This window comes from Myxocyprinus asiaticus, chromosome 20 (genome assembly GCF_019703515.2).
Source record: "Myxocyprinus asiaticus isolate MX2 ecotype Aquarium Trade chromosome 20, UBuf_Myxa_2, whole genome shotgun sequence".
Classification (NCBI taxonomy): Eukaryota; Metazoa; Chordata; class Actinopteri; order Cypriniformes; family Catostomidae; genus Myxocyprinus; species Myxocyprinus asiaticus.
The window spans coordinates 18,711,148-18,736,882 of NC_059363.1; the positions used below are offsets into that span (position 1 = coordinate 18,711,148).

Sequence of the window (25,735 nt, forward strand, 5' to 3'; positions counted from 1 at the left end):
TTTCAGTTACAGATGCCATTGTAGAAATTCACTATTCACAATCAGCCATGATTAATTAAATCCAAGAGTGAAAGTGTCCAATAACAAGACGGTTACTGAGATTAAGCGAGTAGTATTAAGCCGGTCACGTGATTCTAAAATGGCAGCCCCCATGAGGGCACCCCATCCCATGGAGAATAAAACAGCTTTTAAAAGGTTACTGATATGACTAGAGTCCTCATCTCATGTGAGTGGTCATGGTTTTATACATGCAGTGCTGTGATCCTGATTTCTTTTGTTTTTGTGTTTATACTAAATTACTTCAAGAATTCAAATAAAATTACACAGAAAACAAAGGTAGTCTGAGTAAACACAAAATACAGTTTTAAAATGATAATGTTATTTATTGAAGCAAAAAAGTTATCCAATACCAACTGGGCCTATGTGAAAAATAATTTGCCCCCTTAGTTACTAAATCTCCAAATCTATGAAACTGCATTCATAATGGGGTTCAGCTGGACTAGACACACCCAGGCCTGATTAATGCCAGCCCTGTTCAATCAAATCAACACCTAAATAGAACTTTATCAGCAGCATGAAGTTGGCTAAAAGGTCTCACCCAGTAGCACACTATGCGAAGGTCGAAAGAAATTCCAGAAATGATGAGGAAAAAGGTGATTTAAATACATCAGTCTGGCAAGGGTTACAAAGCTATTTCAAAGGCTCTAGGACTCCAAAGAACCACAGTGAGAGCCATTATCTCCAAATGGAGAAAGTTTGGCACAGTTGTGAACCTTCCAAAAAGTGGCCCACCTTCCAAAATTCCTTCAAGAGCCAGGGTACCCATGGTTTCTTAGTCTTAAATTACAAGAAGTCTTACATTTCGTTTACTGAGGTCTTATATTTTGGGTGAATAGAGGAGACGCTTAAAACAACAGAATCTGTGTGAGTCAAAATCATCATCATCATCTCTCTCTCTCTCTCATGCATCCAGCATTTAGTAGCTGACGCTTGAGTTTAGTGTGAGCGTGCTCAAGGAAGCGTATTTTTACTGAACTTACGATGTTACACATGTATAAACCTTCATAAACCCGTTAATCGGAAATGCAAATGCCGTTATTTTGCGTCTCTGTAAGCGAGTGATGCGCTAACACTATCACTCCTGCCTATAATCGACAAAGCTGTCAACGTTGCAATTTGCAAGCGCGTGAGGTTGGAGTGGTCTTTTGACACCTTTCAAATCGTGGTGATTCCTTATTTTACATCACCTTTGACAAGAATTGTAAAGCTAACAGAACTACTCAGCTGCAGAGTTACACCTGTTACATCTCTCATCTCCATCTCTGACATATATACAGGTATTTTCTCTGCCATCTGAATCAGTCAATTTAAAAAAAAAAAATTGTAATGCACAAAACAATAACAATATATTTATATAAATATGAATAATATACATAATATGAAAATATATTATGCATATTTATTATATACATCATACAACTAATTATGCTGCACAGTTCTCCATAATTAATCTGTTAACATTTTCAATACATATTGTCAACTTAAAACGGCCATTTTTAAGGTAACTGACGAGTTTTTACTTGAGATATTTCACACAAAAATGAAAATTGTCATAACTTACCTTCATGCTGTTGAAAACCTGTATGACTTTCTTATTTCAGTGGATATAAGGAGATATTAGGAAGTTTCAGTCACCATTCATTTACATTGAATGAAAAAAAAAAAAAAGATGCAGAGACAGTGAATGGTGACTGAGACTAAACGTTTTGCGTAACATCTTCTATGGCAGAGAAAAATTCATAGACTCTAGGTTGAGCAGTGATGACAGAAATTTCATTTTTAAACGAACTGCCCTTTACCTGTTAAAGTATTTGTTAAAGGTATCTGCCAAGAAAAACTATAAAAATGTTATTCAGCACATGCTACACCTTATTCACAACAGAATGACAACGAGGCTGTGAGGGATAGACTTACAGTCTCTTCAATGGGCTGTACTGCAGTTTAAAGTATTTTTGGACCGTTCTGCAGACAAAACATTGGGAAAATATATTTTCAAGGGCACTCAGTAGACAAACTCCAGACAACATGAGTTGTGGAAAATCAGATGGGATATTGGAGCTTTTTACAGCTTTGAAGTGACGATAAGTCTATCCCTAACAGCCTTGTTTCTATTCCCATTAAAAATCAAACATGGCGCTACTGTGAATAACACCAATCCTCTTGTTTAAAAAAAAACAACAAAAAAACAAAAGTCAGCGCATGCGCAGTAAGTGGTGGCAGAAAACCAGCTGACTGTTGTTAGGTTTGACAGATTTGATGATTAAACGAAAGTATGACACAAAACGATCATAAATACAAACATATTCTTAGCGATACAATTTCTATAATGAAATGAGTTAATAATAAACATGTAACCATGTTCGCTATAAATTTTTGCTGCAAAGTTGTGAGTTGAAATGATCTCCTCAGTCCAGTCAGCTCTGTTGATGGCTTGAAGCCACAGCAGTCAACGAGAGTTTACTTTTTGCACTAGGTTTTTTGCCACCACTTCCATGTTTGACATAAGCGGTGACATTGCCAAAGCACTGGTCTTTTGCATCACGTCTTGCTGGAAAGCAAGTGAAGAGAAGGGTCATAATATAGGCTACATACTTTAGGCTACCTGCATTCTTAATAAATTCATTTAGAGTTTTAATGCAGTATTAACTTATTTAAAAAAAGAAAACACATAAATGATCAATAGAATATAAAAAAAAAACATGTCCAGAGACATCCAAGTAGCCTCAGTGGACAATGATTCAAAGCATAGGAGAAAGTCCACCTCTGAATGGCTCAAAAGAAGCAAAATGAAAGTTTTGGAGTAGCCTAGTCAAAGTCCTGACCGGAACCCGATTAAGATGCTATGGCAGGACCTTTAATGGGCAGTTCATGCTAGAAAACCCTCCAATGTGGCTAAACTAAAGCAATTCTGCAAAGAAGAGTGGGACAAAATTCCACCACAGCGTTGTGAAAGAATGATCTCCAGTTATCGGAAGCGTTTGGTTGCAGTTGTTGCTGCTAAAGTTGACACAACCAACTATTAAGTTTAAGGGGACAGCTAGTTTTTCACATGGGTGATACAGGTGTTGGTTATATTTTTTTATTAAAGCAAAAAAAGTTGTATTTGAAAACTCTATTTTGTGTTTACTCAGGTTGCCTTTGGTTTATGTTACACCTCGTTTGAAGATCTAAAACAATTTAGTATGAAAAATACGCAAAAATAAAAGAAATCAGGCACTGTATGTTTCAAAATTACAACTAATTTCTTTAGGAGTAAATCTTTTTTAATGGAGAAAAAAAATTACTGAGTGCACCTTTAAAACAAATAAAATAAATCATGAAACTTGCTGAGGATTTCAAGACATCGTTATGGTCGTACTGTATCTAATACATCATCGTTTCTTTCATTCATATTGCAATTCAAGCACTGCCCATGGCAACAGCACACTGTGAAATACGACTTGAAAGCTTTCTTTATTTTTGGTATCACGGTTAACTTTGCATTATTTTAGCAACCAAACAGCTGGTACAGGACCGCATAAAAAGCATTGAAAAGTTGTACACGTACAATAAAAGATGACAGATATTTTAATGCTTGTTTACTAATAAACAGCATGAGACATTTCATACACATTTTTGATTGGCAGAACAAGATTTTGAATTAGAACATCTAGAATTTGAAATACAAAATATACACAACCACGAGGGGTGCTAGTGTCTGGAAATGTTATTTTAGTGATAGCTGGGAGGAAAAATGTAACCCTGCTAAATTAAGCAGATTACTAAGGATGATGTTGATGGATTTATTTAGGGTTCTCAGGGATCCTGAAAAGATTTTAGTCTGGTTTTAAAAAAATAAAACGAGTTATTGTCTCCATATCAGGGTTCTGCCTGTAAAGAGTCCACAGCCTCCAGCAGGTGGAGGGCAAGGCTGTACTGCGCATGGTTTTCTGGTAGCATCTCAATGACTTTGTTGATCAGTCGACTGCTCTGAGACAGAGGTACTGAAGGACAGCGCAGCTCGCTGGGGTCCTAATAAACACAAATAGTTATGGTTGTGAGTGAAAGACCATCAGAGATTTGAGAAGGGTGTGAGGGTGTCCTTACCATAGCTTTCAGCCAGGTGCAGAGGGTTGGTGGCAGACGGGCCAGCAGCTCCATGTTGGGTTTGGTTTGTGACTGTGAGTGTAGCAGAGAGAAAGAGAGTCTCTGACCTGTCAACACCAGGAGCTGAGAGCCCAAAACATCCTTATCCTCCACCTCCATCATCACCTGAGAAAGAATAAAATAAGACAATGAATAAATGAACGAATAAACTAATGACAAATAAAGAAATAATGGATGAATAAAGAAACATAAATAACATAAATGGATGAATGAACAGGAAAAAAGAAACTAAAGAATAAACAAAAAAGAAAAAACAAATTAATTAACAGATAACTAATAAAAGACAATGAAAGTATGAACAAAAAAAGAGAATAAATTAATGAACAGAAAATGAAAGTTAGAACGAAAGAACAGATAAATGAACGGAAAAAAGAATGAAACAAAGAATGAAGAAAAATAATGAACAACAAAAGAAAGGCAATTAAAGGTGCAATATGTAACAATTTTCTTTTTTTGCCAATGTGTGAACGGCTTGTAACGCAACTTAAAAAATGAGCCCTTCCCAGACTTCCTAGGTTGCCTATTAAAGCCTGTGGACTGATTTTCATGCGAAGGGAGCGGGTCGCTTTTGCCGGGAAAATCCAAAGAATGTGATGTTTATGCGCACTCCCGAGAGCCTTGCCTCAGTAATCACTTCTCTTCCGCTATTCAACAGCGTCAACAAACTGTCAGCAACAAAAGGTAATGTTATCTTAGAGATGGAATCCAGCAAACATCCGGCTCCCAGCACAACACCGACTCAAACACAAAAAAAACATTTATCTACCGAATCCCGTCTGACTAAGCGGGAACGTGATCATGGTCGAGCGAAAACTAGAGTGAACATCGGCAGGGCATTTGATTCCTGGAGGGACCTTCGTTTGGTTTTGGGGATCAAAACTGACCCTGAATTGGCGTTCTTCTTATTGGACAGATAAGCTTACATAACTGCAAAGCATGTGAAATATAGTGCCATAAGGATTGATCTGTGTAATTTTAGCTAACGTGATCTTGCCTGCACAGTAACTGTCATAAACAATGTTAATCTGTAATTATTCAGCAAGGTAAACTACAATAACACATGAAATTAATGCTAGACAATGTTCAAGATAATGCAAAAAGACCCATTCATTAGTGTAATGTAACTTGGTTATACAGAAAATATATACATTCTATTATTATAAAACAATAGCGCATCGATATTTAAAAATGACAGTTGTTATGGAATCACATCAGTACTGAATTGTGTCGACATATTTATAATGTACAGTCTATTTTATAAACAGCTACTGTCATCATCCACCAAATTTAGCTAACATCTATTGATAAAGCTGGCTAGCTAGCTAACGCCGACATAAGCTATCGTGTAAATGCAGTCAATGTATCATGCAAAGAAAAGTGATTACTTCAAACTACAGTCTCACATAGTCAGGCCTATATCCACACTTTGTTTTAGCCCTGCTCCAGCACTGGAGAGTCAAATATAATATACAGTCTCAAAGTTTGTAGTAAAACAATCATAACTGTGTAATTTGAATTATGCTACCTCATCTGTCAGCATGATGCCAGTGAATCACGTTGTCTCTTTGTTCGTTACGTCATTGTTTTGCCCGATGCTCGCGTCCCTATGGAGTGTGTGCACGAGCACGAGCAACATGTAGCTGGCTGCAGTTCACTTAACAGCCACAGGTGTCATTAATAACAAGGGTTTCTGAATCTTACATACTGCACCTTTAAAGAATGAACCAAAAAAGAAAACACTGCAAGACTAAACAAATAAAATGAAGAAAACCAAAGAATAATCAGAAAAAGAATGAAATAAAGAACAAACAAACAAACGGATGAATGCTTGTAAAAAGAATGAAAGAACAAACAAAAGAAGAAACAAATAGTGAACAAAAGAAAGAAATGAAAGAATCAATGAAACAGGAAACAAATGAAAGAATGAACAAATAAACTAATGAAAAGGAAAAAATACATTAAAACAATTATTATATGGATCGATAAAAGAAGAAAAAAAACAGAATAAATTTTGAAACAACAGAAACAAACAAAAGGACAAAAGAAAATGAAACAACTAACAAAAAATAAAAAAACAAATGGAGGAATGGAAAATGAATAAAAGACAATGAAAGAATGAACAAAAAAAGAGAACGAATGAACAGTAAATGAAAGAAATTTTGAAAGAACAAACAAACAGATAAATGAACAGAAGAATGTAATGAACAAAGAAATGTAAAAAAGAAGAAAAAAAGAACAAAAAATGAAAGACTGAACAAATAAATGAGTGAAGAAACCAAAGAATAAACAGAAAAAGAAAGGAAGAATGAAATAATTAACAAACAAACATAAGTGCACGGAAAAAGAATAAACAAACAAATGAACATATAAATTCATTTAATAAACAGAACGAATGGAGAAACATATAAATGAACAAAAGAAACACAAGAATGAATGTAAAAGAAAACAGATGAATGAATGGGGAAAAAAAGAATAAAACAAATATTGATGGATTGACAAAAGAAAAAACAACAAATAAAAGAGGAAAGAAAAAATATTCAAAGAAAAGAAAATAGGAATTAAAGAAAGAATTTAAGAAAAAAAATAAAATAAAAATAAAATAAAAAAGGATTGGCCTGTGTGTGTGTTCTTGCCTCCTCTGCCCGCACGTCCAGGCCCTGGTTGTAAAGTTCACAGACGAGGTGTCTGCGCAGTGTGTCAGTATTGACCTGCAGGACAGACGTGAGCTCCATACATACAGACGGCCATGTGTCTTCACTGCCGCTGCGTTTGACACCATTCTCCTCAGCTTCTGCTAGAGCCTTCACGCAGCCTGTTAATACACTCATCAAAAACTACACACACACAAAAGACAGTAATAGATGAACTTTGAGTTTAGACCACTGCAAATCACTTCTTTTCATCTGATATCCTTGCCATTATACAAATATCTCTTAATTTGAAGTAAAAAATAAATAAAAAATCTGTCATGGTTGAAGTTGTGTATACAACAAAGAAAACATGCACTCTTGTGCTCCAGATGATCTGAGAGGGGTGCTGGGTCTCACCTCTTGTCTCACAGCCACCAGGTTGGGGTCCATGTCTCCACTGGGCAGCAACTGAATGGAGGTCAAATCTCTGAAAAATGCATTCTTGCCCTGCAGAGGACAGCAGATGAAAATTATAATAGTAACTTTAAAATTAAGAACATCTAATGATAACAGAGCTCTATGTAACTCATGCAATTCTTTTGGGTTGTTAGGTTTTTCTTAAGTGTATTCTTTATATATACACTATATTGCCAAAAGTATTCGCTCATCTGCCTTCAGACGCATATGAACTTAAGTGACATCCCATTCTTAATCCATAGGGTTTAATATGACGTTGGCCCACCCTTTGCAGCTATAACAGCTTCAACTCTTCTGGGAAGGCTTTCTACAAGGTTTAGGAGTGTGTTTATGGGAATTTTTGACCATTCTTCCAGAAGCGCATTTGTGAGGTCAGACACTGATGTTAGACTGCGAGCCAGGCCTTCTCGTCCTCGCTCTAATTCATCCCAAAGGTGCTCTATCGGGTTGAGGTCAGAACTCTGTGCAGGCCAGTCAAGTTCTTCCACACCAAACTCGCTCATCCATGTCTTTATGGACCTTGCTTTGTGCACTGGTGCGCAGTCATGTTGGAACAGGAAGGGGCCATCCCCAAATTGTTCCCACAAAGTTGGGAGCATGGAATTGTCCAAACTCTCTTGGTATGCTGAAGCATTCAGATTTCCTTTCACTGGAACTAAGGGGCCAGGCCCAGCTCCTGAAAAACAACCCCACACCATAATCCCCCCTCCACCAAACTTCACAGTTGGCACAATGCAGTCAGACAAATACCGTTCTCCAGGCAACCGCCAAACCCAGACTCGTCCATCAGATTGCCAGATGGAGAAGCGTGATTCGTCACTCCAGAGAATGCGTCTCCACTGCTCTAGAGTCCAGTGGCGGCGTGCTTTACACCACTGCATCTGACGCTTTGCATTGCACTTGGTGATGTATGGCTTGGATGCAGCTGCTCGGGCATGGAAACCTATTCCATGAAGCTCTCTACGCACTGTTCTTGAGCTAATCTGAAGGCCACATGAACTTTGGAGGTCTGTAGCGATTGACTCTGCAGAAAGTTGGCGACCTCTGCGCACTATGCGCCTCATCATCTGCTGACCCCGCTCTGTCGTTTTACGTGGCCTACCACTTCGTGGCTGAGTTGCTGTCATTCCCAATTGCTTCCACTTTGTTATAATACCACTGACAGTTGACTGTGGAATATTTAGTAGCGAGGAAATTTCACGACTGGACTTGTTGCACAGGTGGCATCCTATCACAGTACCACGCTGGAATTCACTGAGCTCCTGAGAGCGGCCCATTCTTTCACCTAATGTTTGTAGAAGCAGTCTGCATGCCTAGGTGCTTCATTTTATACACCTGTGGCCATGGAAGTGATTGGAACACCTGAATTCAATTATTTGGATGGGTGAGCGAATACTTTTGGCAATATAGCGTATGTAGTCAGCACACGATGCAGGTTGGTGTGAATTCTGTGTCCCCATGACTTCAATCTAAATGGCTAAATTCTAAATTTCAGAGGTGAGGTGTTTATGAATACTTTCATATAACTGTCTGTGTGTGTGTGTGTGTGTGTGTGTGTGTATACATGTGTGTTATCATACTGTACGTGTGTCCATGCAGCGATGTTCTCACCTTGCTGTCAAACAGACTGAGTGGTTTAAGGCGCAGAGAGAAGGTCATGGCGGCATGCAGCAGTGACGCTAACACATAATGATGTTGAACAAGAGGATAGTGAACAGATCTCTGATCCATAGCTAACTCCACTATGGAGACTGGACCCTCTGCACTGCTCCATACTTCCTCTATACACACATCTGGAGCAGACACTTCCTCCACCCCAGAGTCCGCCTGAGAGAGAAAGTTTAGAACAGTTTTCCAACCCTTTTTAAATCAATTCATTGATGACTAACAATACAATGTTCTAACCTTATAAAGTGGTAGAATGATCTATAAAAGAGAGAATAATTAAAGGGATAGTTCACCCAAAAATGAACTAGGCAGACTATTAGCCTCAAATCATGATTCACTTTGATTGTATGGAAAAAAAGATGCAATGAAAGTGAATGGTGACAGAGGCTAGCATTTTACATTTCCTTATTTGTTCCATGGAAGAAAAAGTCATACAAGTTTGGAACAACATGAGGGTTTAATAAATAATGACAGAATTTTCATTTATTGGTGAACTATCCCTTTAAAGGCATGCCTTCATCCATGCATCCTCCGTTTAATCAGTTCTTATACAGGAGAAAAGAGGAAGATGAGACCTCCATCAGAGCCTGGAGTAACTGCACACAGGTGCCCATGAAACTCTTCACGGCTACATCTCCCATTCCTACATCCTAAACACACAAACATTTAGCCAAATTAAACAATTACAGGAAAAAACTTCTTTTATACAAAGTAGTTTATGGGCCCTATTTTCATGAGTGCGCTAAGCGCAGCCCTATGCGCAACAACAGTGCAATATGTCTTATCCGATTTTCGTGAGATTGCTTATTCTAAGCATAATTTTCGTGCCAGCACAAAGCGCAAGTGGCCGTGGGTGTTTGTGCTATCTGTGGGTGTACTGTATGTAAATTAATTAGCTATTTTCCTGAGAAATAAGTCATTGCACTAGGATGTTTGAAAAGCACCTCTATTTTCAGCGCTAAGTCTAAAATCAGGTCCTGCGTTTTCAGTTTGGTATTAAAGTCCATGTCCAAACTCTGAAAATATAGTGACAGCAAATTATGTCCCTGACAATTTTTTTTAGATCGCTTCGTTATTTTAATTATATTTTTGTTTAGTTTGAAAAGTTATGAATTCAGAAATATTTTTGGTTTAAGTTTTTCGTGTTTCAATAAATACATTTAATTTTTAAAGCAAAATCGGCTGGTAGAAGTGACGTGCGGGCACAAATCCACAGCCTAACCTGGAAGGCCGATATAATTACTGTTAAAACTAGCCATGAGCATATATATCACTTGATCAATATAATTATTAATACTTACTTTCTCAATAATTTAATGGAGCCTACATCCAAATCCTGATGAGAACCCCATTTTCCATGCGTATAAAAGGAGCATGTCACTGTCATAGCAATATGCCTGACATTCAACAAGGAATCAGTTTATGCACAAAAGAACGCAAGTCCATATTTCTATTCTTCTAATTTATTGCTTACATCCCATTTACACTACCAACGTCTTATGAATGTGTTATCTTTGTTTATATTACTGTTGCTTGGCAGTAAATGGAATATAATAGGATGCAGATGGTGCAATAACTGGAGAAAAACCTCAGAATTAAAGTGCACTTGACCCTGCCCATTGACTTTGCACTTAGGATTTTTCACATAGTGCTGCGCTTAGTGTTCATGCTATTAAAATAGAGCCTTATGAGTCTTCTGTGCTGTGTAAGGCCTCTTACCCGTCTGCACAGTCTTTCTTTGGGTGCCTTCCCCACCTACAGATACACACAAAGTCTATGTTTGACTGGCAATCACTGTCAACATAACACACAAAAAGAGCAAAAGCACACACACTCACACACACCTTTTCCATTAGAAAGGCAGCAGCTGAAAACCGCTTGACAATGAAGGTATGCCACATCATGGCAGAAATCCCTGAGATAAAGACACACACACACACACACACACACACACAAGAAAGTGATACAGGGAAATCATCATTTCCATGTGAGTGTCAAGACACCTGCTCTTCTCACCCACTTCTCTACCAATAGATAACCGGAATTCATTGACAAAATATGTAATTTTCATTGAATGTCTCCTACCCAACTGTATGTGAGGGTTGGAGATCATCTTTAAAAACTCCACTGACCACTCTAAATACTGCCCCACCTGCAGAGAGAGAGAGAGAGAGAGAGAGAGAGAGAGAAAGAGAGAGAGAGAGCAAGAGATGAAGTGACCTGTGATTGGCTGACATTTCTTCATCTTGGTGAAATGGAGAGACACTGAGGTGGTTTGAAGTCTTTACCTCTGGGTCTTTGTTCCACTGGACCACGTGTTCCCAGCTACAGTGAGCAAACAGCACATCAGGAGAGAGAGAGCTTGGGAATCGCTGACACACACACTCCAGCAGCTCTGAGATACACACGCACAGATGCTTCAGTCAGTAATAAAACAAACACAGCTTAAAAATCTGTTAAAAAGCAAACCACCATTTATTACATCATAATTTTTTCAACATCTAAGTCACATAATAAGGAATGACTGAGAATCTCCATGGTACCCTCCAGTCTCTCGTTCTCTCCGTGATGTAGTGGCTGTTCTGTGGGCTGATTCTCCCCCCTCCGCTGTAGAATATTCCTCAAGAGTTCTGGAGGAACGCCCTGCCTAAAGATCAACTTAGAAACATAGTCTGCTACACCCCCTAAAAGAGACAAAGAGAATGACAATCTGAAACACTATAATGCTGAGTGTGTTCATATGTATCTTAGTCAGTATGACAACAGATATTTTAATCTAAAATTAATATGACGGCATCAACATGTTGAACTTGCATACCTCTGCCACTCTCTAATAATGTTTTGACTGAGCAGCGAGTAACAGCGTCCCCTGTAGATCCCTGAGGAGGTGGCAGGCAGAGCAGCGTCTGCAGAGCAAGAACATCCTCCAACTGCTTTATACACACCACCCACTGCTCCAGCTCCAGAGAAACACACTCCCACCCCTCCTGAAACTACACACAGAGAGAAATAAAGATGTTATAAAGTCTTAAACAATGTCCAATTATAGAGAGCGCTCCTGGGGTGGAGTATAAACTTAAGGTGCTCTATGGTCAAAGGTTCATAATAGTCCAAAAAACAAAAAGCTGGATAACCATGGCACTCTTATTGATTAAAAAGCCTTTATTATCACATGGCTTAATACAAAAGGTAAAACAGCTCTCCTATGCATTTCGGCGTGAGCCTTCCTCAGGGAGAGTAACAAGCAAACTTCACACAGGTGAAAGTAATATCACTCATTTAGTAAGTCACATGATCAACCTGGTAACTATAGTGTTAAACATTCACTATTGTTACTTGTTTTCGTACTCAAAGGAAATATTACAAATAATACACAACAATAAATAAAAAAATGTCTGGTCTAGAGGTCGACCAATAGTGGATTTTGCTAATACCAATAACAAAGAGCTAAATAAAATTGGAAACGGGGTCCGAAATGTTTTGTGATCGAATCACTGAAACCACATCCGGAGACAGACAGCGAATATATACAAGCACGAGAACTTCACAGAACTTCTTCAGTGTGTCTGATATCAACATGCAGAGACACAGATGAGAAGCACACACATCTAAAGCTCAGGTTAGTCCTAAAATAACAGACAATTCTGCTTAAAATGTAGCATTTGTTCTTAGATCAAATGTCAGCTGCATTTGGGAGAAACAGTGCAGCGATTTTGTTCACGATTTCTTTGTCTTTTCTGACTTTGTTGTGCTTTAATATCATACAGTAACACACTGACATTGTGATTGATGTATGTCGTCATGAAATCAGAGACCCTCCCCTCGAAATCCAAACCCAAGTGGTCAAAGGAGATTTATTTGAGATGCATGGTAATAGCAGGTGGAAACAGGAATGCGTCTCAGCTGACCACATGTTATCGGATTACCAAAAACACATCTTAACACCAGTTGGAAACAGGGCATAAGGTGGTGGAAAAGGCTTATAACCAATTAACCGCAGATGGTTTTTAAAATTGGTTTATAAAATGTTTTCTTAGGCTTTCCTTACTATGAAGGGCAAAGACATACAGGCTACAAGAGTCCAAAATGAATACAGTCCTAGATGCAGTTAATTATTCAACCAAAATCCCAACAATAACCATAAAAAGTGTGTGTGTGAGTGTGCATCTATCTATCTATCTATCGACAGACAGACACACAAAACCATCCTTCATCTAGTGAATATAAAGGCTATAAAAAGCTTAATTTGGTAAATACTTAAATATAGAGCAATATAGAGAGGATTTTTGCAGATAACAGATAGTTCCAAACAGCAACTATTGTTACTGAATAATCAGTAAAACCAATATATTAGTCTATGTCTAGTCTTATTCTGACCAAGAACTGCCCACTCAAGCCCCGTTCACACCGCCAGTGACACAGAGCAACAAACAGAGACACATTCCCATTCATTTTTGATGAGAGCAGAGCAACTTCAGGCGACAAGAGCGACAGAGAACATTGGCGTCATGATGTGGGGCATGGTGAGCGACACAACAAAGTTGTGAAAAGTTTAACTTTATGCAAATAACAAGCAACATTCGGGAGCGACTACCAATAGGAGAGAAGGCAGTGGAGCTCACATCATCCATCTCCTGTGAAATACTGGAGACAAATGCAGGCAAGACGAGGAGAAGTTAAAAAATGTGTAATGTTCTTTTTCATTTGTCTGTAACCAAAGACATGGATATGGGCTAATAAAAATAATGCGTGGAAAACCGTGTCGGCATTCTGAGCAAGTTTGATTCATATATTGATAGATTGTTCACCTTTTTCATGAAATTATGCACTGAGCACTGCTGCAAGTTATAAAAAAAAACACTCCCCTACATATTTATTTTTAGAGGCTATAGAACTGATTCCTTGTCAAATTAGAATGATTCCTTAGTTTTACCGGCAGTACATCTCATCTGTGATCAGATTTTCTAAAGCTATGGCCACATGTGCAGTCCGCCAATAACGTCTGAGCGACAGCAGTAGGAATGGCCACATGTAACTTCATAGTACAGAGAATTGCATCACCAAACGAAAATGTCATTGCCAGTGTGAGGCGATGTAGTGCTTTAGACAGGAAGAGACCGCTGACATCTAAAGTGACCAAGCACAGTTCATTTTTACATGATGTTTTTACAGGTGGGTAAATCTGAAATGTATCTAAAATATAACCCTGAGAGCAAAGTGGACTTTACAGGTGGTCTTATATCACATTTACATGCTACTAAGTGTCCCAAACAAACTCTTTAATGCCTTTCAAAAATTCAATACAATAAGAAATGTTAAACGCACACCTTGCTTTCTGCCAGTTTGGTGATGGCACTCTTGGCTACACGATGAGCGACTACAGCAGCCAGTAATGCAGCAGCAGCACTCTCAGACTGAACACATGCTGTGCGCACCTGCTGCCACCAGGGAGAGATAGACTGCCCGTCCCACGATTCATCCACCGCACCTGCCACACACAAACAGGCACAATTAAAAAATAACATGATAATACAGCACAGAAGCTCAATGTCAATCTGATACACAAATATTATAGATATACACACTATATAGAGATATATATATATATATATATATATATATATATATAGATATAGATATACGCACTATACACCGATCAGCCACAACATTAAAACCACCTGCCTAATATTGTGTAGGTCCCCCTCATGCCGCAAAAACAGCGCCAACCCACATCTCAGAATAGCATTCTAAGATGCTATTCTTCTCACCACAATTGTACAGAGCGGTTATCTGAGTTACTGTAGACTTTGTCAGTTCAAACCAGTCTGGCCATTCTCTGTTGACCTCTCTCTTCAACAAGGCGTTTCCATCAGCAGAACTTCCGCCCACTGGATGTTTTTTTGTTTTTGGCACCATTGAGAGTAAATTCTAGAGACTGTTGTGCATGAAAATCCCAGGAGATCAGCAGTTACAGAAATACTCAGACCAGCCCATCCGGCACCAACAATCATGCCACAGTTCAAATCACTGAGATCACATTTTTGCCCCATTCTGATGATTGATGTGAACATTAACTGAAGCTCCAGACCCATATCTGCATGATTTTATGCTCTGCACTGCTCCACCACAATTGGCCGATTAGATAATCGCATGGATGATTGTTGGTGCCAGATGGGCTGGTTTGAGTATTTCTGTAACTGCTGATCTCCTGGGATTTTCACACACAACAGTCTCTAGAATTTACTCTCAATGGTGCCAAAAACAAAAACCATCCAGTGAGCGGCAGTTCTGCGGATGGAAACGCTTTGTTGATGAGAGAGGTTAACAGAGAATGGCCAGACTGGTTTGAACTGACAAAGTCTACAGTAACTCAGATAACTGCTTTGTACAACTGTGGTGGGAAGGTTGCCGGTGTTTTGTCGGCACGAGGGGGACCTACACATATTACGCAGGTGGTTTTAATGTAGTGATTGATCGGTGTAGATATGTGTATATATATATATATATATATATATATATATGAGAGGGATGAAGATTATGTTCCACACCTTTCATGGAGCTGAGTGTGGACAGCAATGTGTGCAGGATTGAGAAGGTGTCTGTGCACTTTAGTACCTCCTTCTCTTTGTTCAACCAAACAGTTAAGAGCAAAGACTGCCAGGGAAAGAGAGACACAGAAACAAACACACAATATTAACAGCAGAGATCATCAAAGAAACATAATGGACTAAAATCACAACTTGCAAATCTATTATTTTACTGTGCCAACCCCATCCTTTTATCTCTTTCTATTACTTTCGTCTCTCTCTTACCAATAGCTGTTGAGGACTGATCCCACTTTCCTGCAGAGTCTCACACACTCTCTGTAATGGACTCTGACCAGAAAGACAACCCCAGAACAGGAAACTACCTGCAACACATACAAAATCATATATTCTCGATGATCAAGCATCAATTAATTAACTAACAATTAATACTAGAACAACATGCAAGACAATAAACAAAATGAAAAACAATAATTTATGATATATAATAATATTAAATAAATGTGGCAGTGAGCGATTTTACCCAGTTGGGTCCAGTCCGTATCTGGCTGTTTGATCACTCTGAGCTCTCCATTCACCCACTCCAATTGAGACAGAAATGTTCGGACTGGCAGCGGACCACCAGATTCTTGTGCGAATGAGACACTGGGCCGAGAGTTTATCTCTGTGTATCGCTGCAAAATTGGGCCAACTCGAGCCAGATCCTCCTCGATGCCAGAGAATGATAGCTGTAGAGAGAGGAGAGAAGAGGAAATTAGTTAATTAATTCTAGTGTGAAGAGGATACAATGGGGTCTAATAATGAAAATGCTTCTATTTTATTTCTTTATTACAAAATTATATTATCAGCTTAACTATTTGTATAAAAGGTTGGATTAACATGAATTTCAGCATTTCTTAGCATTTGTTATGTCCCTCTTTTGCTTTAATGGCAGCATGCACTCCACAAAAGCTGGCATGGACTCCACTCAAGTTTATGCAAAACCTGATGATCAAAGATATCCAGCATGATTTGAGAATGTTCAAAGAGCATCTTGTGTGCTTCAATGGAAGAAAGGAAATCTAACTTTTTGTAAAAAGGACTTAAAGGGATAGTTCGCCTATAAATGAAAATTCTTTCCTCATTTACTCACCCTCATGCCATCCCAGATGTGTATGAGTTTGTTCCTTCTGCAGAACACAAACAAAGATTTTTAGAAGAATATCTCAGTTCTTTTGGTCCATGCAGTGCAAGTGAATGGTGGCCAGAAATTTGAAGCTCTAAAAAGCAAACAAAGGAAGCATAAAAGTAATCCATACAACTCCAGTGGTTTAATCCATATCTTCAGAAGTGATATAATAGGTCTGGGTGAAAAACAGATAAATATGCAAGCCATTTCCACTTTCACGTTCTTCTTTTGTTTTTGGTGATTTGCATTCTTTGTGCTATTCGCCAACTACTGGGCAGGGATTAGAACTTATATTATAAATATTGATCTGTTTCACATCCACAACTATCATATCACTTCAGAAGACCTGGATTTAACCACCATAGTCGTAGGGATTAATTCTATGCTGCCTTTATATGGAGCTTTATATTGGAGCTTCAAAGTTCTGATCACCATTCACTTGCATTGAATGGACCTACAGAGCTGAGATATTCTTCTAAAAATCTTTGTTTGTGTTCAGCAGAAGAAAGGAAGTTATACACATCTAGGATGGCACGAGAGTGAGTAAATAAGAAAATTATTATTATTGAGTGAACTATCCCTTTAAAATGATCAATGTTACAAATTTGCTTATTTGATTAGTTTCTTTAAAATAGTGCAGAATCTTAAATTTTCTTATTCATTTTTAGAGCTTTCTAAATTACCGCGTCAACGCATGTGATTAATTAAAAATGTTAAAAGCATAAATTTTTCTTCATTTTGATTAATACATTTACCAATTTGACATTTCACTCAGTTCCGTGTAAGTGCTTAACACTGGTTGGAATAGGATGGGACCTATGCAATGTGTCTGTCCGGGGTCATTAATCTGACGCACACACCACAAACACACACACACACAAGAGCACTTCCATCAAGTGATGGTGAAAGGACCTCTTAACTGTAATTTTGCTGTACAAAACAAACCCAGATGGAACTCGTGATAACTCACATCCACATGACCCGCTGGAGTGAAGCATCATCATTTCCCTGGCATCACGTTCCAGACAATTCGGATGAAATATCATTACGTGGACAGTGTCAGTGCTAAAAGCAAAACAAGACATTCTCTGCCAGTGCTTTTCATGTGGAGTTCAAAGCAGCAAGTCATGTAAATGTGGCTTCACAATTGCTGTAGCAAAGTGGATAGCCACTAATAATATAGCGGAGGATGAGTGTTTAAGAGATTTATTGAGCATTGCAATGAAAACGCAAACTACAGGTCAGAGACAAGGTGTTTCAATTAGTCACCCTCCAACTTGGACTTTAGAAAACATTTAATGTTACTTGAATTGGTGCTATTTTAGTGCATTTCTATCTTTATACTGCAAAATGCTTTGTGTGGAAAACGTTAATAAAACATTTGTTACATATTGTTTTTTTTCTTCTTTTCTATGTTGGAACTAAATCCATTTTGACTGGGAAAAAATAAAGAGACAATTTTCAGCACTTTCAAAATCTGCGATTAACTACAAAAAACAAAACAAAAAAACATGCAAATAATCACGATTAAATGTTGTAAATGACTGACAGCACTTTTCATTTCACATCATAACGTAAATCTTTGTTTATTTCAAGGTTTAAAATAGATTTACTTTTGGACCCCACTTTATATTAGTCAAGGTTAATCAGGTGGTGTGTGTGTGTTACTCAACTCACATGTTCAGTTTCAGTGGGGGATGTATCTGGTGTGTGCAGTAGTTGGACGTCTGTGTAGAGTTGAAGCAGTTTGAGCTGTGATGAGCAGAACTGCAGCAAAGACTCATCCACTGCTTCAGGATCTAATACAAACACATACACAAACTTAGATATGTTTAAACACAACAAATTAACTGCGCCAAGTCAAGACTGAAGGTATTACCTTGTTCTTTCAGGCTGGCCAATAGTGCACGAGTAACGTTGGTCAAACAGGACACAGGTGCATTCTTATTGGACAACAGCGACTCCAAGGCCTGCCAAACAATCAGATCTTTTATTATTATATTTATATATTTATGTCAATAGCACTTCGTAAATGTTAGTGTGTGCGAGCATGTGTGTATGTGTTCTACTAACCTGTTTTTTATTAGCTGGATGTTTAATGTCCAGTAACACACTTTGCGCTTCGCTCTCAAGCAGAGCTGTCAATAAAAGGTCAAAGGTCAACACAAACATGAGGATAAATCAGTACAGTACATGTCGAAAAAAATTCAGATCTGACCTACTTTAGTATTTAGATCTGATGGTTGATGTCAATGGTGATGATTTTACTTATTTAAATCTCTTTTATGCATATGCATCTATTCTGAGTGTTCATATTGCATATGAAGAACCACTCATGAATATTAATAAAATGGAGTCTGACCTGGCTCCACTTCCCTGCTCCTCAGTAGAGAGGTGAGTCTCCTCAGCAGGTGCATGTCTTTAGCACGCTCGCTCTTCTTATCACTGAACAACAAGAGAGAACACATACATCTGTGCTCACCAGCACTGTGTGTGTGTTCATGAATATTCATGTGTGAATGTGTGTGTGTACCTGAGTGCCAGGTGGAATGGAATGGTGACGGCTCTCAGGGATCCATTAACAGGGTCAAACAGACACACTTGCTGTGTGTGTATCTGCCAGCCCTGAATGGTTACACTGTTTACACCCATTAACCTGTGACCAGCGTACAGCAGCCTGAAAGAGAGAGGGGAAATAAACATGCATGTTCAGTTGAATGTAAGCAGGAGAATGCTTTTTAGTTTTTGAATGTGTGTGTGTGTACCTGCAGTGTTTGCCTACAGTAAAAGCCCCCACACGTGGTCCATGCTGAGTTCCCCACACCTCTAAAATGCCCCTCCGTGGGGCGTAAATCACAAGAAACTGGGCATGGCGGCGGGGCATGGAGGGAGACGTGGCTATATCTCTCTCCCCACGAGCCTCTGATACCTGAACCCACCCGAGCTGAGCATCACGATAGCCTACACACACACACACACACACACATGCAAACACACACAAAAACATATTCCAAACATTCAAAATTATTATTTCTGATACAAGTATGGATATAAGCCCAAAAACAAACAATTGTCAAACACTCTGATCGGGTTTACGCTCTCCCAGGTTCATAGGATGTCTCCCTTTGTGCATCAGTCGGTGTTTTACAAGCCTTTTGTTCTTTTTCTCTCACCCTTCCACATCCTGAGAGCGATGCCTCGTGCCACATCCAGCAGCGTGACTCTGCCAAAGTCATCTGTGACTCCAGCCATAGTGTTACATGCAGAGAGACAGATAGATTCGCCATGTCGACGAGAATCAGGAAGACCAAACCTAATGAAAGCAGAAAAAAAATTTAATCTTTAAAGGGATAGTTCACCCAAAAATGAAAATTCTCTTATCATTTACTCACCCTCATGCCATACCAGAGGTGTATGACTTTCTTTCTTTAGTAGAACATAAAATATCTCAGCTCTGTAGGTACCGACAATGCAAGTGAATGATGATCAGACCTTTCTAGCTCCAAAAATCACAAAGGAAACATAAAAGTAATCCACTGACTCCAGTGTTTAAATCTACAGGTGCATCTCAATAAATTAGAATGTCGTGGAAAAGTTCATTTATTTCAGTAATTCAACTCAAATTGTGAAACTCGTGTATTAAATCAATTCAATGCACACAGACTGAAGTAGTTTAAGTCTTTGGTTCTTTTAATTGTGATGATTTTGGCTCACATTTAACAAAAACCCACCAATTCACTATCTCAAAAAATTAGAATACATCATAAGACCAATAAAAAAAACATTTTTAGTGAATTGTTGGCCTTCTGGAAAGTATGTTCATTTACTGTATATGTACTCAATACTTGGTAGGGGCTCCTTTTGCTTTAATTACTGCCTCAATTCGGCGTGGCATGGAGGTGATCAGTTTGTGGCACTGCTGAGGTGGTATGGAAGCCCAGGTTTCTTTGACAGTGGCCTTCAGCTCATCTGCATTTTTTGGTCTCTTGTTTCTCATTTTCCTCTTGACAATACCCCATAGATTCTCTATGGGGTTCAGGTCTGGTGAGTTTGCTGGCCAGTCAAGCACACCAACACCATGGTCATTTAACCAACTTTTGGTGTTTTTGGCAGTGCGGGCAGGTGCCAAATCCTGCTGGAAAATGAAATCAGCATCTTTAAAAAGCTGGTCAGCAGAAGGAAGCATGAAGTGCTCCAAAATTTCTTGGTAAACGGGTGCAGTGACTCTGGTTTTCAAAAAACACAATGGACCAACACCAGCAGATGACATTGCACCCCAAATCATCACAGACTGTGTAAACTTAACACTGGACTTCAAGCAACTTGGGCTATGAGCTTCTCCACCCTTCCTCCAGACTCTAGGACCTTGGTTTCCAAATGAAATACAAAACTTGCTCTCATCTGAAAAGAGGACTTTGGACCACTGGGCAACAGTCCAGTTCTTCTTCTCCTTAGCCCAGGTAAGACGCCTCTGACATTGTCTGTGGTTCAGGAGTGGCTTAACAAGAGGAATACGACAACTGTAGCCAAATTCCTTGACACGTCTGTGTGTGGTGGCTCTTGATGCCTTGACCCCAGCCTCAGTCCATTCCTTGTGAAGTTCACCCAAATTCTTGAATCGATTTTGCTTGACAATTCTCATAAGGCTGCGGTTCTCTCAGTTGGTGTGCATCTTTTTCTTCCACACTTTTCCCTTCCACTCAACTTTCTGTTAACATGCTTGGATACAGCACTCTGTGAACAGCCAGCTTCTTTGGCAATGAATGTTTGTGGCTTACCCTCCTTGTGAAGGGTGTCAGTGATTGTCTTCTAGACAACTGTCAGATCAGCAGATTGTGTAGCCTAGTGAACCAAACTGAGAGACCATTTAGAAGACTCAGGAAACCTTTGCAGGTGTTTTAAGTTGATTAGCTGATTGGCATGTCACCATATTCTAATTTGTTGAGATAGTGAATTGGTGGGTTTTTGTTAAATGTGAGCCAAAATCATCACAATTAAAAGAACCAAAGACTTAAACTACTTCAGTCTGTGTGCATTGAATTTATTTAATACACGAGTTTCACAATTTGAGTTGAATTACTGAAATAAATGAACTTTTCCACGACATTCTAATTTATTGAGATGCACCTGTATATCTTTAGAAGCAATATAATAGGTGTGGGTGAAAAACAGAACAATATTTAAGTCCTTTTTTACTCTAAATCTCCACTGTAACTTTCACTTTCAGATTTTTTATCTCTTTCAAACCCACACCTATTATATCACTTCTGAAGATATGGATTTAACCACTGGAGTCGCATAGATTACTTCAATGTTTCCTTTATGTGATTTTTGGAGCTAGAAATGTCTGATCACCATTCACTTGCATTGTGAGGACCTACACAAAATTCTCCTAAAAATCTTTGTTTGTGTTCAGCTGAAAAAAGAAAGTCATACACATCTGGGATGGCATGAGGGTGAGTAAATGATGAGAGAAATTTCATTTTTGGGTGAACTAAATCCCTTTAAAACTGTGTCCAAATCAGACATGATGCAATGAAGCATCAAAAAACACGCAACAGTACATATTGCTGGTCGCTTGGTTTCTATTTCTGCGGCATTGTGCAGATTAGCTCCAACCACAGTGAAATTTCATGAGTCCAAAATCATGCTCCACATTGCTGTATATTAAACATCAAATTACTGGTTGTTGGAAATGTATTGCTTTGCATCTGGTTAAAACAGAATAAATGTCAAATATATGGATGTTGGGGTGAATATGAGAAGAAGAACAAATAAATAAGAAAGTTCATGTTAAATAGCAAAGACAACAATGCATGATGGGAGAAAGTGTGTATGTTGAATTACCTAACAGGAAGGGGCGTGGCTGGCTCCACCTTTGGTTTCTGTTTCTGCACGGACTCATCCTCATTTTTACTCTTCCAGCCCAACCAACCACTGAGGAGGAAAAAAGAGAGACAGTGACAAAAATGAGTAAAGAAGGACAGTGTAAGGATAGAGGGAAAAGAAAAAAATGGAGTTATATTGAACATAACAGGCCAGTGCTGGAAAGAGCCGAGAGCTATAACCCAAACACACATACAGACCTGGCAGCACTGAACAGAGCGGATGTGAGTTTACTGGCCACAGCCAGAGCCACATGGGAGAGAAGAGGCTGAGAACTGCCCTGAGAGGAGAGGAAAACTGGTTAAAATCAACAAGAATCAAACTGTATAACATAATAACAAGCGATAAACAACTCACAGACCCTAAGAACAGACAAAAGAAGACATCCTGTGTGTGTGTGTGTGTACCTCTATAGCGTAGTAAAAGCCTGTATAGGGCCCTCCTCCCACTGTAATATACTGACTCATAGCAGGAGGGCTTCCTTTAACAGAAGCATGAAATCCCCCCAAGATAGAGGCATTTTTCATCTGATCAAACACACTCAGAGTCGTAATGCCTGAAAGAGAGAAACAGATGTACTATCTTACAGTATATAAAAGATTAAGTGCGTAATGTCTGTGCCACTGGCAACACCAAAAAGAATTGTGAATATAATTATTTTTTTGAGGTTTACACTTTTCGGGGCTTACTTATAGTGGTCTCTGCATATTAAACTGGCATACAAGAACATATTTTAACATCCCCCAAAAATATTACACTCCTCAGTGTTAACAGTTCTCTACTGCACTTTCTTTTTTTTAAATGCTGCTCTCAATGATGTAACTGGATCACAAGGAAAAAAGAAACTTGAAAAGGATAGTTCACCCAAAAATTTAAATTCTCTCATCATTTACTCACCCTCATGCCATCCCAGATGTGTATGACTTTCTGTCTTCTGCTGAACACAAATGAAGATTTTTAGAAGAATATCTCAGCTCTGTAGGTCCATACAATGCAAGTTAAAGGTGGACAGAACTTTGAAGCTCCAAAAAAACCACAAAGTCAGCATACAAGTAATCCATAAGACACCAGTGGTTTAATCCATATCTTCAGAAGCAATATAATAGGTGAGAAACAGATAAATATTTAAGTCCTTTTTTTTCTTTTTACTGTAAATCTACTTTCAAAAAGCCCTCCACTATGCATTCATTAGAGCTCTTGTTCTGTTTTTTGCCGATTTGCATTATTCGTGCATATCGGCACCTACTGGGCTGTTGTGCAAATATGATTTATTCATTCTTTTCATTTGCTTATCCCTCTCTTTTTATCTCCTCCCTGCCCAGTAGCTGGCGATTTGCACAAAGAATGTGAATTGTTTAAAAACAAAAGAATTCAGTCCTCTCGTGAATGCGCAGAGGAGGGCTGGTGAAAGTGTAGGTTTATGGTAAAAAAGGACTTAAATATTGATCTGTTTCTCACCCACACCTCTCATATCACTTCTGAAGACATGGATTTAACCACTGGAGTTGTATGGTCTGCTTTCATGCTGTCTTTATATGCTTTTTGGAGCTTCAAAAGTTCTGGCCACCATTCACTTGCACTGAATGGACCTAAAAATCTTTATTTGTGAACTGCAGAAAAAAGAAAGTCATTCACATGTGGGATGGATAAATGATAAGAGAATTTTCATTTTTGGGTGAACTATACCTTTAAGAGTCAACTAGTCCCTATTTTTCACCTATGCTGCAATGGTCTGTGATTGTGTCCATATCCTGTAGCCCCCATTTCTTATAGGCCAGCGGTGGAGGCTGGATGACATCACTTCCAGCTGCTGCGGCTAAAAGGCAAAGTTATAGAGACAGAGATTGAAAAGTGTGTAGACAATGAGAGATGTAAAAGGACCTATACACACACCAACACTCCACAAAAAACGTATATGTTTCATATTTCCTGTATACTGGAGGTACAAACCTAAAGGTGCGTTCACGTCATGTCGGAATTAGCGTAATTATGAGATTCTGTCATGTAAAAAGCTTTCACGTCTTTGTAGAACTGGTAATTACAAGTTGTAAACTCAGAATTCTATGAAAGCCTGGACTTGAAAGTTGTGATGTAATGTTAAAAAAAACAATTTATATATATATATATATATATATATATATATATATATATATATATATATATATATATATACATACACACACATTCATACATACACTGGCAGCCAAAAGTTTGGAATAATGTACAGATTTTGCTGTTTCAGAAGGAAATTGGTACTTTAATTCACCAAAGTGGCATTCAACTGATCACAAAGTATAGTCAGGACTTTACTGATGTAAAAAAAACAGCACCATCACTATTTGAAAAAAGTAATTTTTTTTATCAAATCTAGACAGGCCCCATTTCCAGCAGCCATCACTCCAACACCTTATCCTTGAATAATCATGCTAAATTGCTAATTTGGTACTAGAAAATCACTTGCCATTATATCAAACACCGTTGAAAGCTATTTGGTTCGTAAATGAAGATAAACATTGTGTTTGTTTTTGAGTTGCCACAGTATGCAATAGACTGGCATGTCTTAAGGTCAATATTAGATCAAAAATGAGTCTCTAGTTTGAGAAATAGACACCTCACATGTCCTCAGCTGACAGCTTCATTGAATTCTACCTGCTCAACACCAGTTTCATGTATAACAGTAAAGAGAAGACTCAGGGGTGCAGGCCTTATGGGAAGAATTACAAAGCAAAAGCCACTTTTGAAACAGAAAAACAAAAAGAAAAGGTTAGAGTGGGCAAAGAAACACAGACATTGGACAACAGATAATTGGAAAAGAGTGTTATGGATCTTAACCCCATTGAGCTTTTGTGGGTTCAACTAGACTGTAAGGTGCGTGAGCAGTACCCGACAAGACAGCCACATCTATGGCAAGTGCTACAGGAAGTGTGGGGTGAAATGTCACCCGAGTATGTGGACAAATTGACAGCTAGAAATGCCAAGGATCTGCAAAGCTGTCATTGCTGCACGTGGAGGATGTTTTGATGAGAACTCTTTGAAGTAGTTTGTAATAGTAATTTTCATGTTATTAATGTCCTGATTATACATTGTGATCAGTTGAATGCCACTTTGGTGAATAAAAGTACCAATTTCTTTCCATTAGAGCAAAATCTGTACAT

General features: G+C 38.6%; 1 protein-coding gene across 4 annotated transcripts in view; it reads right to left on the reverse strand.

Moving 5' to 3' along the window:
* Positions 1-3,494: 3,494 nt before the first annotated feature.
* LOC127410647 (rab3 GTPase-activating protein non-catalytic subunit-like) overlaps positions 3,495-25,735 on the reverse strand; it is a 31,022-nt gene continuing 8,781 nt past the window's right edge. For all 4 annotated transcript variants that reach the window (XM_051645763.1, XM_051645760.1, XM_051645761.1 and 1 more), the window contains exons 9-35: positions 24,298-24,396; positions 22,988-23,136; positions 22,781-22,860; positions 22,542-22,631; positions 19,868-20,007; positions 19,460-19,655; positions 19,228-19,371; positions 19,057-19,139; positions 18,768-18,832; positions 18,574-18,664; positions 18,372-18,493; positions 16,050-16,254; positions 15,794-15,891; positions 15,530-15,635; positions 14,309-14,469; positions 11,800-11,974; positions 11,525-11,665; positions 11,270-11,376; positions 11,067-11,133; positions 10,826-10,896; positions 10,701-10,736; positions 9,557-9,631; positions 8,925-9,140; positions 7,254-7,343; positions 6,840-7,040; positions 4,147-4,311; positions 3,495-4,071 (exon numbers count right to left, since the gene is read on the reverse strand). In XM_051645763.1, coding sequence (XP_051501723.1) covers positions 3,919-4,071; positions 4,147-4,311; positions 6,840-7,040; positions 7,254-7,343; positions 8,925-9,140; positions 9,557-9,631; positions 10,701-10,736; positions 10,826-10,896; positions 11,067-11,133; positions 11,270-11,376; positions 11,525-11,665; positions 11,800-11,974; positions 14,309-14,469; positions 15,530-15,635; positions 15,794-15,891; positions 16,050-16,254; positions 18,372-18,493; positions 18,574-18,664; positions 18,768-18,832; positions 19,057-19,139; positions 19,228-19,371; positions 19,460-19,655; positions 19,868-20,007; positions 22,542-22,631; positions 22,781-22,860; positions 22,988-23,136; positions 24,298-24,396 — 3,326 coding nt within the window. In that variant the 3' untranslated portion in view covers positions 3,495-3,918. The remainder of the gene's footprint in view (positions 4,072-4,146; positions 4,312-6,839; positions 7,041-7,253; positions 7,344-8,924; positions 9,141-9,556; positions 9,632-10,700; positions 10,737-10,825; positions 10,897-11,066; positions 11,134-11,269; positions 11,377-11,524; positions 11,666-11,799; positions 11,975-14,308; positions 14,470-15,529; positions 15,636-15,793; positions 15,892-16,049; positions 16,255-18,371; positions 18,494-18,573; positions 18,665-18,767; positions 18,833-19,056; positions 19,140-19,227; positions 19,372-19,459; positions 19,656-19,867; positions 20,008-22,541; positions 22,632-22,780; positions 22,861-22,987; positions 23,137-24,297; positions 24,397-25,735) is intronic.